The sequence below is a fragment of the Thamnophis elegans genome, chromosome Z (genome assembly GCF_009769535.1).
Source record: "Thamnophis elegans isolate rThaEle1 chromosome Z, rThaEle1.pri, whole genome shotgun sequence".
Classification (NCBI taxonomy): domain Eukaryota; kingdom Metazoa; phylum Chordata; class Lepidosauria; order Squamata; family Colubridae; genus Thamnophis; species Thamnophis elegans.
The window spans coordinates 96,655,472-96,670,950 of NC_045558.1; the positions used below are offsets into that span (position 1 = coordinate 96,655,472).

Sequence of the window (15,479 nt, forward strand, 5' to 3'; positions counted from 1 at the left end):
TTAGTGACCACTCGAAGTTACAATGGCACTGAAGAAAATGACTTATGATTATTTTTCGCACTTATGATGGTTGCAATATCCCCTGATTTACTTAAACAGAAATTCTATTTAAATTCAGATGCTTGGAAATTGACTCACATTTTTAATGATTGCAATGTCCTGGGGTCATGTGATCATCACCTCCTGCAACCTTCTGACAAGCAAAGTCAATGGGAAAACCAGATTCACTTAACAACCATGTTACTAACAACTGCAGTGATTCACTTAATAACTGTTTTATAAGAAATTGTGTACATTCAAAGATCCCACTGTTTGTTTCCATGTCATCCTTTCCCCCCAGCAACCTCTGAAGATTTGACATCTGTATGTATACAGCTGTATGCTTTTAAAGGAGAAAATGATTGAGTCATGAGAAGAGCCAACATGCAGGTACAGTTACACAAAAGCATACAAAACCGTTCCTTCTCCTTGATGCCAATGCACCAGGAAGGGCTCTGGAACTGAATGTCTATTTGGCACACTTAGCAACAGTTCAAAAGTGATTTGTGATTGCCTTCTGGGATTGTGTGCATGTCTGTGGAACTGTATGCCCCTGAGATTTCCTGTCTGTCTATCATACACATGTTATCCAGCTCCAGGATTGCCACGTTTGTCACAATTAGTCAGTTAGTTGTGACCAGTTTGGTCTAGTGATTGAAGCACTGAGCTACAAAGTGGGAATGTGAGTTCAAGTGCTGCATCTGACATAAAAGCTGGCTGGGTGATGGTGGGTGAGTGACTCTGTCTCAGGACAGTCCACTTCACAGGGTTGTTGTTGTTGTGGAGGAAATAGGAAGAGGGTGGAGTATTAAGTATGTTTGCCATTTTGAGTCACTTATAAAGTAATAACGGCCAGATAAAAAGATATTTTAAAACTAATTGATTAATTAATTAAGCTTGAGGAAGTTGCGTTGTATATGGTGGTGCAGTGACTGAGTTATTTGTAAAAATAATAAAGACAGGATATAAATATACAATTTCTCAGGCAGCAGATATTGTGAAATAGCAGCAAGGTATTGTTGGAGAAAGCCATGGTGCTTGCAGAGAGTAAGGGATGACTTTGACTGAAATACGCAATATTATTACTTAACAAGAAGGCTGAAACATTAAGTCCTGGGAAGCAAGACAATATTTTGAAGCATCTCGGGCAAAAGCCTTTCTGATTCATTGGGATAAAAAGGAGAGGAAATCAGGTTGGCAAAACCCTTTTATTATAGCCAATCTCAACAGCTTTCCTGTGGAGTTGATTTTGTGGTGTGGCCTATCTAGTGGGGCTGACAGCACCAGGCCTGAAATGCTTTTGTCACTCTTAAGACAGCCTCAGGCTTCAGCCCTGGGGCTTACTATCTAACTTTAATGGAAGCTTCAATAGCAGATTCAACTAGTTTTTATTGTGCCATGGAAAGTCCACTATTACCTTCTTTGCTTCTGACCCACAAGAGAGTTTTGGGCAGGCTTGCAAAATGCTGCTGCCAACCAACAAACTGTTTTGTTCGGTTCATAATTAAGCTTCAGTATATTATCTCTGCTCCTGTAAACCAGACATTTGCTCCTTCTGCAAGTGCCACTGCAATGTACATTCTCATTTTCTACAGTGTCCTGGCCAGCCAGTCCTTTGTCAGACAACATTTTTCCATTAATGAACTAGGATGCTTGGTTACAATGTCCTTAAGAAATAAAATGAAGATTTTTCTAGAATATTTTGAATAAGAGAGGCATCAGATCTTAGAAGGTGATATACTGTGAACCCTTCCGCTAAGAGAAAGAGGTGGTGATTCAGTTAAATTATGTGAAAATATGCAAGAACAAAGTAAGCAAGGCTTATAAAAAGGTAATCTCAGAAAGTTGACATTAAAAATTTTTGGATACTACATGTCATTGCATCTATTTTATTACCACAGATATTGTAGATTCTCTGATATTCTCTACATCTGAGAAATCAAAATATTGTGGGTACCATATAGCAATCTATGAAAGGCAAACCAATACATCAGGTGACAAACAGAAATTCATCTTTGGATTCAAACTGGGATAGAAAGAGAATCCTGGATCTGAAAAGTCTACTAAGGCCACTTTCACTGGAATTAAGGGGAGCCAGCCGCAATTATTGATGCCACATGAACATTGTACTGCAGTTGCTAAAATTTATCTTTTAAGTTGCACAAGCAGGAGTCTACATCGTGGCAAGGAATAGTTCCACTCTAGCTTGCTGATCAAACCCTGCATGGAATACTTTGTTTGGTTTTGAATACTGCTGGTCAAGAAGAATAGTAACAAATAGGAGAAAAGGACTATAAAGATGGTGAGGTCTCCAGACATAGGCTTAGTGAGTATCAGTTAAAGGATGTAAGAATTTTTAACACAGAAAAGATGAATGAGGGGAAGGACAATTTTCCAAATAACTGAAGATTTGCTATATAGAAGAATTGGACTGATTCTCTGTTGCTTCGGAAAGCAAGTTCAGAAATCAGTGGATTAAACTATAAGAAAATAGGTTTGAGCTAAACACTAGGAGTAAATCATCAGCCAAAGAAATAGTGAATACTCCTTTTCTGGAGATCTTTAAACAAAGGCTAGAAGGTCATTTCTCTGGAATTCACTAATGGATCTTGCACTGAGTAGGGTGTTGGGCTAGATTTCCTCTAAGATCTTTTCCAACTTGTACATATCTATGAAATGTACTTGTAGCTGGTAAAGAGTTTTGTGCAACAACCAATTTGAGGGTCCTTAGTGCTCTCTGAGCTTACTTGCTTTCCTTGCATACTTTTATTATCCAAACTAGGTAATGTTAGATATCTCCCCCACCCCACTGACAGACTGACAGAGGTTTCCACCAAGGTCCTCTGTTCCTGCGGGAACAGAGGTTGAATCCCATTGGTGAAGAGGACTGACAGATCCCTTTAAAAGGGGATGCTACCCGACCATTCCACAGCCAGATGTTTACTTGATTTGCAATAAAGAGCTATTGTTACTGAAGCCTTTGTGTGCCTCCTTTACCTGATTTAACAGGTAACATTCTCTGTGCTGATGATGTTACTTAGTTTGGGTAATGAAACATCTACAAGAAAACAAGCAAGCTCAGAGACCATCAAGGACCCCCCTCATTTCATCCTGAAATGACAAACATTCTTCTTTATTGAAACAATCAATTTACCATCCAACATGTACTATTCCCTTTATCTGAATCTGATCTCCTTTGTAATGGTTTTTCTGCAATTTCTCTTGTTCTGAAGTCCCTGCTACTTTTCGGTAAGTTTTGTATTTGTGCATAGAACATGAATGACTATTTCAACTCTGACATAAAAAAATATTTTTTACTTATTTATTTTAGGCAACCCATTTCCTAAACTCTGAATGTTACTATAATAATACTTCCATTAAATATGACACCTTAATAAAGCTAGTTAATTTCTCATTCCCAATGTTTAACCAATTTGCCTTTTGTCTAAGAGAAAATGCAGTAATAAATAAAACATTAGGTGTACATTTGTGTTAATTTTAATATTTGAGGGCAGAGAGTTCGACTCATTGCAACTAATCAGGAATATTTGATTAAGAAAGATAGTATATTGTATGCCTTCTTTATACCTGCCATTACTTTTAAAATAAATCATTATCTTTCATTATTTGCCAAAAAATAGAACAAATGTAACCCATTTTTTAAAGAGGAGGTGTGTGCTAAGACATTATGGGTCCCTGCTATGGATAAATTTATATCTCATTGTTCCAACAAATGTGAAGTCTCTTGCAATATAGAGACATAAGATTATTTCAGAAAAAAAAACTTTTATTTGAAGCTCACAATCCTGTCTTTCTAGAATAGCATCCCAGGGCAGTGATGACGAATCTTTTAGACACTGAGTGCCCAAACTGCGCATGCACGCATGTCCAAATTAAAAGGTGTGCGCATGCATGTGCAGACATACATGCTCAAGTGCAGATATGCGCATGTGTGCAGCAGAGACGCAAAGACCAGTTGGCTGGCGGGAGGTGGGGCATCTGAACACTGGCAGGGCAGCAAGAGGTAAGATCTTTTTCTTTCATGAACTTTTGTTTCATCGTTTGTGTGGAAACAGAAGCTCACAAAAGAAATACCACAGAGATCTGATCTGGGGTGACAGCGCGCATGCCAGCAGAGAAGGCTCTGCATGTCCTGGCACATGTGACATAGGTTCGCCATCATGGTCCTATGGGTGTAGAATTAGAAGCAATCCTATTGAGACATAAAAGGAGATATCCAGTCTTGGAGACAGAACCCAGGCTACGATTTCTTCTCCATCAAGGGTCACTGACTTCCAAGGTTTTCATAGAGTTCAGTCAGCAGAGAAGGATAGGCCAGAATTGAGGATCTGCTGGATCCCCAAACCCTTTCATGCCTTGTCTTGCTGTGTATGCCTGAAACATTTAATTCAGCTCAAAAACTAATTCAGAAATATTTCTACATGCAATCTGACATAATTTTGCTTTAATGAAAAAAAAATAACAGAAGGAAGCAGGAAAAACTTTTCCTTCCTATTTCTGTCCTACTTATTTTCCCTTGATAGGAGTACTGCAAAAGTTTTATCAGTGTGTTCTTTCTTCAGAATACAGGTAGTCCTTGACTTACAGTAATTCAAAGTTACAACGACAATGAAGAGTGACTTACAGACATCTTCGCTCTTTGTCACAAAGTTCCCAAAGCCATGTGTGATTGAAATTCATGCACTTGACAATGAGTATGTATTTACAATGATTGTAACATCCCAGGGTCTTATGATTGCCCTCAGCGACTGTTCCAGCAGACTTCCAACAAACGAAGTCAATGGGAGAAGCTGGATTTGCTTAATGACTGCATGGTTTGCTTAACAATTCTGGCAAGAAAAGTCATAAAATGGCTGTGATTCACTTAACAATGGCACTGCTTAGCAATGGATGTTCTGTTGCCAACTGTGGTCATTAGTGGAGGACTATGTGTACTCACATAATTTGGATTATTTTGTAATAATAAAATAAGAACATGAGGCAAAATGAATAAGCAAACAATACAAGTTAAATAGCCAAAGACAATGATTTAAGATAAAGGATTAACTATAATTACTTAAACAAGAACTGTAGTTAACACATTGACAAGATCAATATGGCAAAATAAGGTGGGTTTTTTTTAAAAAAAGACGCATCTTTGTAGCTCACATGTACAGTAAAATGAAAGTGCAAAATAAATGTTAAGTTCTATTCACCTTGTCAGAATTCTGATACTTCTGGTCACATGAAGATACCTCCCTAAAGCCTGGAGCAGAATGTATACATTTTGGTTCTATGATGGATTAAGCAGGAAAAACAGGTCAGGTTAATTTTTTCCAGGATTAGAAGGTTCAACATACCGGTTTTTAAAATATGAACTGGTAACATATTAAAGGCCGTGTGGTACAATGAAGGCAGAATACTTAAGTTTGCCAGTGCAATTTTGTGCTGATGTAAACTGCAGTGAAGGAAAATGGTGGATCAACACTGTTTATACCAGAAACCTGTGGTGCAGTAGTTGTTTCAGGCTAGAAACATTATGCACACACTTTAAACAAGATGAAAGAATTGTTGGCCTAATGCTTTTTTGTTCATCTAATAACTCATGGAACATAAGTGAATTAAAACATACTGACCGTTCCACTTCTACCACCCCATGACCATAACTGTATCAAGATCCATAAACTCGAATGAAGTTGGTAGTTGAACAACCTGATTAAGTCACCTGAACAACTTCAGGTGATGGAGGAAGAGGAGATTTTAATTCCATTCATCGTCCATGATCGAGGTGTGTATTTTGGCCCCACTACTGCACGCAACAAGTGCAGGCATAAAAGAAAAAGAGAGAGAACAAGAAAAGGGGAGGAGGAAGAGAAAAGAGGGGCGGGGTTTAGAGCCGCCTTGTTACTCTCCTAGGGTGAGGGAGATCTGGAGGGAGAGAGAAAGCCGGCTGCCGATTCGCGACTCTCGCTTCATTTTACGCCGGGAAATACGAAGCAGGAGAAAGGGGTAGAGCCGAGAACACCCCCGCCCGCAAACTCCCCTGCAGAGAGGCAGGCTTCAGCCCACGCTCCTGCTGCTTTCAGTGCCTGCCTCCCCCGCTGTCATGAGCATCCATAAAGGAGGATCCCGCCTGCAGCAGCAACAGCCTGGCGAATAGAGAGCGTATCAGACGCCCGGAGTGGGAAAGGCGAGGGAGACGGGGCTGCAGTGTGGCGGCGGCGGGGAGATCCGACTTGCAAACGGAGCTCCCCTCATCGACTCCGGGAAACCCTACTCGGTTGAGGGCGCACGCCTCTCTGCGCTAAGGACAGAAGCGGCGGCGGCGGTGAATCCTGGCAAAGAGATTAGCCAGCTCGGCGCTGCTGAGGTGGTCAAGGGAAGAGAAGTCGCCTCCCTTCCTACTCTTTCTACTTCTTCGTTTAGCTCGGGGAGGGGGGGTCAGAAAGAACAGGTCCCTCGAATTGCTTCCGTTGTGAGAAGGTTTATTCTGCTCCTAAATCCCTTTCCACGTCCAGTAAAATTGTCTAAAGCTGCGCCTCCCCTTTCGTTCCTCGTTCTTGCCCCTTCGCCAACATCGGGTATAGCCATGACTGTTTGACCACGCATCTTCCCATCACCTCCCTCCAGCACGCCAAGTGGGCACCCCTGATCTCCCATTTTGGCCTAGGTTGAGAAGGGCGCATTGGATCAACCCTCGTCCTGGGGCCCTGCTGCGCCCTTGGGTGCCCCCGCAGTGGCCGGTGGGATGAAGCCTTTGGAGAAATTCCTGAAGAAGCAGGGTTCTCACTTGGCCGCCCGGGCTGTTCCTGGTTCCGGGGGGCAGTTATCTCGCAGGCAAAGCGTCTCCAAAATCCTCCTGCCTGGATTTCTTAAGGAGCCACCTGAAGATCTTACGGAAGGAAGCACGGAAACCACGGGCGATGGCCGTTGGCTGGAGCTGCGGCCCCCCGATTCCTCTCTGCGCTCCCCAACATCCTTCTCGTCGGAGGAGCTTTCCCCAGGAGGTGGCGGAGGAGGCGAAACCCAGCTCAGTCCCGAGTCGGTGCCTACTTGCTGCTGGGTCCCGTTGGCAGAACCGGAAAGCCCCGATCGCTTAGTGGGGAGGGTGCTGGAGAGGCTGGGAGGGGACTCGACAGCCCCTCATGGACATGGCTGTGGAGCCGGTAAGGGATCCACGTGTGGGGCTTGGGGTGACTGCCGCCAAGGTGGGAGTGGGGACAATAGTTGCAAGACGGGGAGGAGGGGCTACTGATCGGGCAAGAGCAAAGGGGATTAAAAGGTTATGGACAGGGTTGGGGGCTCATGGTGGGAGTCTTAGCTAGATCAGCTTCCTTCAATTGCAAATAAGAAACAGTTTGGAATGTCAGGGGTTGCTAGTCCCAGTACACATAACATCATAGGGAAGGGGGTGGGAGAGTGTCTCTGTGTATGTGCAAAGTATTTTGTCTTTTATAACTGCAGCATGCCCTTCCTAATATCTAAAATTGAATCTAGCCCTTTCAAAGCTTTGATTTCAAGGTCATGTTTTTCTGGATGCTCCTCCCTTTCTTAATGCTATTGGGAAGAATATGTTTGGGGAGTGGAATCAGGAATATAATGGTCCCCCCCTTTCAAAATGTTCCTTTGGTTTATTTGATTTCCATCTTTTCTCTTTAGTTACCCCAGTTAGTGGGAAGCAATGATATGGAGAAATAGGTCTCACATCATGATAGTGGAAATTACTTGGGAAGCAGCAGAAGAACAGATTAGGAAAAGAAAGAATGTATCTGTCACCTACACCTTGTTCATACCTAGATGGTGACAAACATAGGAAGCACCATACAGGTAGCATTTTTCTAATGCTGGCCCTAAATAGGGAAGATATACTTATCATGGGGTGATGGTCATTATATTGTTGGAGCTAAAAAAAAGATTGCTTGCTTGCTCTTGGTGTGGCCTGCCTTCGTGTGTGGACTGCCCAGATCTGAGGATGAGGTCAGATCAACCTTCCAGGGAACTGTGAAGGAAAAAGAAAATGAAACTTTTTAATCCCTTTTCCCTGTAACAGGATGAATGTGAGCTGTAAGGGTTTTAAAGAGAAAGATCAGTTTGGGGCTGTGGCTGAATGCATCCTTGCTCAATCTGTGTGCATTGGATATATTGGTATACAAAACCCATCACTTCTCTCAGCACCCTCATCAGAATACATCTCATACATGCCAGGCTGTGCAAAGTCTGGCTTAGTATGAGATATTGGAAGATGTTGAGTGTGAGCTCTAAATCAAAGACACCCTATTTGAATCTCAGCTCAGTTGCAAGTGCAAAATATGTTCCTGTGTCAGTTATACTATCGGCGTAGAAGCAAAGATCCTGTGATTTTTCTTGCAGTTTTGTAAGAATAATTGTTGGAAGATGTGGGAGGGACTTTGAACTCCCTAGCAAATGTGCCATATAAATAATTGCTTTTTGTAGGTTGAAAACTATTTTTAGTAGCTCTCTGTGCAATAACCTCTTGCATTATAAAAACTTATTCTTTCATTGTGGGCTTCAAAAAGAGTGACTTGACTGGTTACATGTGATGCATAGATATTATTTAACCTATTATCAATCAGAAAACTGTATATGGAAAGTGAAAGATCCTAAGTTTAGGGATTTTCTCCTCCAGGCTATCAACCTAATGTGAACATGTAAGTGGATGACTAATGCAAACTTTAAATTAGTAAGAGTTTGTACATTTGCAATATTATTTCAGTTGTGGTTTGATAAATGAGGAGCTGTGGTGTGATACTCACAAAAAAGAGGCAAGCCTTTGGTTGCACAGGTGTGGCTGCCATCTTGACATTTTTTTTACCCTCGCTGCAGACATCACTAGGATCAACAGAGGTGGGTGGGGGATGGGTAGGAGTCAGTTTTGGAGCAGGAATACAAACCAGGCTGGTTCATACCTGATTATATACTAGATGATTCCTTTGCCCTTGATAGCTGGCTACTGAATGTGTAAATTGACTGCATCAAAAAAAAAAAAATCAGAATGATGAAAAGTTCTCTTGAACTATATCTTTAATGGTTCACTCACACACAGTGGTTGGTACTGGATAGGCAATCATCTAAAGATGTGCAGTTATATGAAAGGCAGGATATAAATCTAATGAATAAATGAAGTGAAATGTGATGATTAAAAAATTACAGATTAAAGTAGTGGCAAAAGGCCCTTTTGTTTTTCAAATGCAGTACCTATTTCTCAATTAGTAGACTCATCCCTTTTATTAATCCACAATTTACTTCTAGTTTGTTGAGTAAAAGATAACTAAGTGGGTTCAGGCATGTTGAATCATAAATTATGTTTTGTAAATCACTGTTTGTAACGAAAATCATATTGTGGAATTAAAACTGGAAAGGATTTATAACTTAAATGTACAGGTAGTCCTTGAGTTACAACCACAACAGAGCCCAGATTTTTCATTTTATGTTGTTAAATGAAACATTTGTTAAGTGAGTTTGCCCCATTTTATGACTTTTCTTGCCACAGTTGTTAAGTGAATCATTGCATTTGTTAAGTTAGCAGCATAGCTGTTAAGTGAATCTGGCTTCCCCATTGACTTTGCTTGTCAGGTTACAAAAGGGGGGGGTGTCACATGATCCCAGGACACAGCAATTGTCATAAATATGAGTCAGTTGCCAAGTGTCTGAATTTTGATCATGTGACCATGGGGATGCTGCAACAGTTGTAAGTGTGAAAAATTGTCATAAGTCCCTTTTTTCAGTGCCTTTCAAATGGTCACTAAATGAACTGTTTTAACTTGAGGACTCTCTATATTACTAATACATTTTCAAAAAAGCTTGCAGTCAATCTACTTCCTTGTGTATGATTCAATAATACGTTGTATGGGAAAGTGTTCTTATTTCAAGTCAGCACTTGAAAGTAGCAGGGGTGGAGTCTGTTTTTGGGGAGGGCCTGAGTACCCTTGCCAAGTCTCTAGTGCTACCTATACAAGCATTAAATATACATAGGCTTTTGAACCTCCCTCCCTGTCTTGCTCTGTGGGCTTGAATGCTATTTTGAATGTGTAGGGATGCAGAATAGGATCTGCAAAGGAAAGTTCATTGACAGTTATGAAAAATGATTATTCATAATTTCATTCATGCTCCTCCATGAGAGAACCCTCTCTTAATCCTCAGGTGTTCAGGGCTTCTCATCTGTATCCTCATGTCAATCCTGTTGATAACTTTCAATCCACAAGTTATCCAGATGTCCAGTGGACAGTCGTTGGTGCTTCAAACGTCTCACCACACATGCTTTACAGCATTTTTCTCCCACCTGATTGTTCCTTCAGGGTTGACTCAGCCTTCCATCCTTCCGAGGTGGGTAAAATGAGGACCCAGATTGTTGGGGGCAATATGCTGACTCTCTGTAAACCGCTTAGAGAGGCCTGAAAGGCCTATGAAGCGGTATATAAGTCTACTGCTATTGCTATTTGGGGATATGTAATTGCCAGAATATACAGCCATTTTGGTGGAATTCTGGAAATTGGAATTCCAATGTATCTGAAGGGACCATATTAGAAATCCTTGAAATATATCTAGTATTTGTATAGCAAAATAGTCAAAGCTCAGAATTTTTCTGAGAACTCTGATTATATATATTATTTTGTCATTAAACAACACTAAATTATTATCACTTGATCAATCCTAAATAATCAGCAATTAATCAACCAATTCGGTGAAGGCCATCAGTATCTGTGGCATAGTAAGACTGAAATAGGATGTAAGTTAGATATTTAATTCATGAAGTATCCATACCAGATCTTTTGGATCTATCATAATATTTATAACAATATAATTGTTTTATTTCATTCTAACTTGCTTTTTTCCCCAAATTTTTAAATGTTATGGAATGGTAATTTCAATGTTATATTTAATTGTTTGTTAATGTCTGGGGTGGTGGTGTCTAAATCAGGGGTGGGATTCTACCGGTTTGGACTGGTTCAGGTGAACCCGTAGCTCTGATGATCAGCTGGGAATGAACTGGTTCACCTTGACGATCAGATGGGTCCACCTGCACTCCCACCTTTATCTTCTCAGCTGATTTGTATGGCAGAGCAGATTGCTCCTCTGAAGAAACCCAAAAGTGAAGATTTCTTCAAACTGTACACTTGTGCACAGTACACATCAGGGGCAGGGGCGCGTGAAGCGCAAGCGCACACAAATCGTGCAATCACCGAACCAGTTGTTAAACCAGGAGGATCCCACCACTGCTCTAATTTGTATTGAATCATACTACAGGCAGTCCTTGACTTACAATAGTTCACTTAGTGACTGTTCAAAGTTACAATGGCACTGAAAAAAGTGACTTATGACCATTTTTCAGACTTATGACTGTTGCAGCATTCCCATGGTCACATGATTTACATGTGCTCGACAACGGACTCGCATTTATGACAGTTGCAGTGACCCAGAATCACGTAATCCCCTTTGGTGACCTTCTGACAAGCAAAGTCAATGGGGAAACCAGATTCGCTTAACAACCCTGTGACTAATTTAAGAACTGTAGTGATTCACTTAACAAAAGTGACGAGAAAAGTCATAAAATGGGGCAAAAGTCACAACAAATTTCTCACTTAGCAACATAAATTTTGGGCTCAATTGTGGTCTTAACTTGGGGACCACCTGTAGTTTCTTTGATGCCTCCTAAAATGCATAAGAAGTGGTGCTATCATAAAGTGTTATCTTCTGATGTGAAATTAATTAAGCTAAAACAATATACTAAAATACTGGGTCTCCTCATCCTTGTCTGTGTGGTAATGAAATATTTAATGTGTTCAGAGGTGGTATTCAGCCGGTTCAGACCAGTTCGCCAAAACCAGTAGCAGAAATCGCGGGTGGGCCCAGCCACCCATCTCAACTCTATGCCGTCCTATTTAGGCACATTTTTGAGGCCAAGGCGTGTGTGTGAGCAAAGTGCATGCGCGGAAGGCCAGGCGTGCGTGAGGCAAACCGGTGGTAACAAAACGTGAAACCCACCACTGATGTACATGACTTAAAGTCAACTATTGATATGGTCAATTTTATAATTTTTACAAGCCGAAGTTATGGACAAAGTGCTTTGGGTTATTTGGCCATTATTTATATATGTTTTACTTCGGAATCTGTTGCGTTTGGAAAAAAGGGGGGAATCTTTTGTAGTATGCCAGTATTTTTCAAATTTGGCAACTTTCAGATTCGCATATCTTTAAATTGCCAAGTTTGAAAAACACTGTATTATGTCATATTTGAAAATTTCAAACCATTTCATGAAATTAGATATGAAAAAAAGAGGCTTCATTCAAGTAATGAGGGTCCACAGATACAATTAAAAAAATCTCAAGTGTACAAATCTCTCTCTGCTTTGCCCATCCATCCTTCTTTAAACGCTAATTCTTCTTCAGACTGAGGTCTTGGTCTTCATCCCTAATTTGTACCAATACATCTGAGGTATGGGTAAAGCACATATTCTAGGCCAGACATGTCCCTAGTCTGGCCCGGGGGCCAATTGCGGCCTGTTTTTAAATTTCGAGCTGCCCGCAATCTCTTCTCCCCACCGGCGTCGTTTGTTTAGTCTTTCATAAATTAGTTCATTTGCATTTAATGTTACTGGTTCAAAGAATGTCAGACTGAATGGTCGGCCCCATACATTTTCATCTCACTAAATCTGGCCCTCCTTGCAAAAAGTTTGCACACCCCTGTTCTAGGCCAAAGATCCACTGAGAAGCTGTTTTCAATGGCTAGACACAATTACAATTGTGAATCCTAAAAGTGATATTTTAGCCTGTTTTCATTCATTGCTTTAGTAGCCCCCTGAGCAAAATCAGTGTTATCCACCCCCATTTTATAAGTTCACCTTTTTGTAAAGAGAGTGAATATTCAGATGGAATTTGCAATTCAATATATATATTGAGAACCAGTTTGGTGTTGTGGTGAAGGAGCCGAGGTGGCGCAGTGGTTAAATGCAGCACTGCAGGCTACTTCAGCTGACTGCAGTTCTGCAGTTCGGCTGTTCAAATCTCACCGGCCCAGGGTTGACTCAGCCTTCCATCCTTCCAAGGTGGGTAAAATGAGGACCCGGATTGTTGTTGGGGGCAATATGCTGACTCTGTAAACCGCTTACAGAGAGCTGAAAGCCCTATGAAGCGGTATATAAGTTTAACTGCTATTGCTATTGCTATTACTATTGCTATTGCTATTGCTAAGGTGCTGGTCTAGAAAGCATAAACCTGAATTTTAAGCCTTCTTAGGCAAGCAAGCTGCTGGGTGGCTTTGAGGCAGTCATTCTCTCTCAATTCAGCCCAGCCAACCTCACAAGGTGGTTGTTGTAGCAAAACAAAAAGCAGAAGCATTATATATGCTTACTGCTTTCAGATGGATAGACAGACAATTATCATAATCACAGGTTGATATATCCCCAGGTTAGGGATGGCAGGCCTAATAATTACGGTATAGTGTTTTTTTTTGGGGGGGGAATCAATTTTCTGGGGTGTGAAATCTATTTTCCGGGGGAAATATAATTTTTTATGTTTATAATCTTGCTTTACAAAGGAAAAATTAAGAACAGAACAAAGAAAGTAAATAGTTAACATTAAATAAATCTAATATGGCAGGTTATTTTTTTAAAGGAAGAACTGTCCCTTATAATTATGCATGGTCACTAATAATATGCACAATATATAATTACAAAATAGAATAATATAAACTCTTATCTCTTAGCATGCACAAAATGTCCTCATATTGTCAGTCGCCTGTCCCAATAAATCATAAACATTTGTGGATAAAAGGAAGGCAAAAGCTAGTCAGCATCTGTGAGGTCTAGCATCTTCTTTGATAATATTGAATGTATGTATTGTTTCCAGCATAATTTGAAACTTGTGGTAGATCTTGGTTTAAAAATAGGCCATTGAGGGGATATAAATCAGATTAATGAGGACTTGATTAAAACATTCCTTTCGCTTCTGTTGAGAACAAAAACAGGTAGGTGCAAACTTTTACAAGGTACTTTACAAAAATGGACTTTGGTTTTAAATATTGCATGATAGCAAAACAGATTACATAGCCCCGAGTTCCTGGACCTCTTTGTTAATCTATAACGCCAGTCCAGGGCCAATTTTAGGTAGAAAACAAAATATGATCAAGAAAGGCCCAAGCTGCATGGTTAGGGGAGGGAGAATTTGACATTATTAATGGATTCATCCATTTCATGTACTGGCTGAATTTTTAGATATAAGTGGGAGTACATCCCTCACCCCAGAGCAATTTGGAATTTGTAAAACTTTCTTCTTGAGTTACGAGTGTTTCCAATAGAGTTCCCTTGGAAAAAAATATGAGCATGCCATGTCGTGCATTTCAAACCCCATAGACATATCATCTTGGAGGAGGCAATTGTTGCAGATACCTTTACTGGTATTTTGTGGGATACAATACATTTTTCACCCTATTTATTAGTTAGATTTATAGACTAACTTTCCTCTAGCTGTTCAGAGCAACCTACATGAGAAACCCCATTTATCTTGTTACAACAACCCTATGATATAGGTTGGTTGGAGAAAGAGTGACTGGCCCAATTTCCCCTAGTAGTTTTCGGTGGCTGCCAATCTGAAAGATGGCAGTTGTGGCACTGTAAACCAGTGCCTGCCCACTGCTTTTGTATCTGCATCGATACTGCTCACATGTACAAAAAGAATGGGGCTTGGTCACATGACCACACCTACCATCTTGCAGATTTTGACATGTTCTTCCCCTCTTGTTGGACTATTTTTTAGTAGCTCTCATTTGTGAATTATGAGTGTTAGCTTAATATAGTGCGAACCCAAATATAGTTAAGCAAGGCATAGTTTAGGATGAAATAGGAAGACAGTCTACAAATGCATGTATTTCTAATTGGCAGCTGGGGTTACATTACAACTTTTTGTCTTGGTATAATACCAAAACTAGTCAGTTAATGTCAACTAAAGTGTAAAATGTCTGAAAAAAAGGAGGGAGGGGGAAAAACCTCCTGTGTTTAAGTTGCCACTAGTTGATATGAAAGTTCTGCCTATGCTGGTTGATTTGTGCTGCTCATTCACACAAGTGATTTCCATTATTTGAATGACTTTAATTCAATGTGTTTAGTTGACCACAGATGTACTAGCACGAGTTGTATTAGCACTGTGGTTGGCTAAGTGGATAGCCCCCCCTCTCTCGCACCCCCCATTTAAATTTGACTGCATGCCACATTTGTTGATGAGAAATAATATGACTGAGCTTGCTTGGTTTACTTACTTAATACATCTGTTTGCTTTGCAGAGACCAGTTTGCATTATATTTACTCTTCACATATGACATTCTGTGACCGGGATTTCATAATCTAATTTTTAGGGGAAAAAAATTCGTGGAATTAGTTAATCTTTTTATTCTAATTAAGGGAACTCATAACAGAACATTGTAATATG

General features: G+C 40.5%; 1 protein-coding gene across 1 annotated transcript in view; it reads left to right on the forward strand.

Moving 5' to 3' along the window:
• The first annotated feature begins 5,175 nt into the window (after nucleotides 1–5,175).
• RAPGEFL1 (Rap guanine nucleotide exchange factor like 1) overlaps nucleotides 5,176–15,479 on the forward strand; it is a 69,147-nt gene continuing 58,843 nt past the window's right edge. The window contains exon 1 of the mRNA XM_032237812.1: nucleotides 5,176–7,205. Within this exon, the coding sequence (XP_032093703.1) occupies nucleotides 6,788–7,205 (418 nt within the window). The 5' untranslated portion in view covers nucleotides 5,176–6,787. The remainder of the gene's footprint in view (nucleotides 7,206–15,479) is intronic.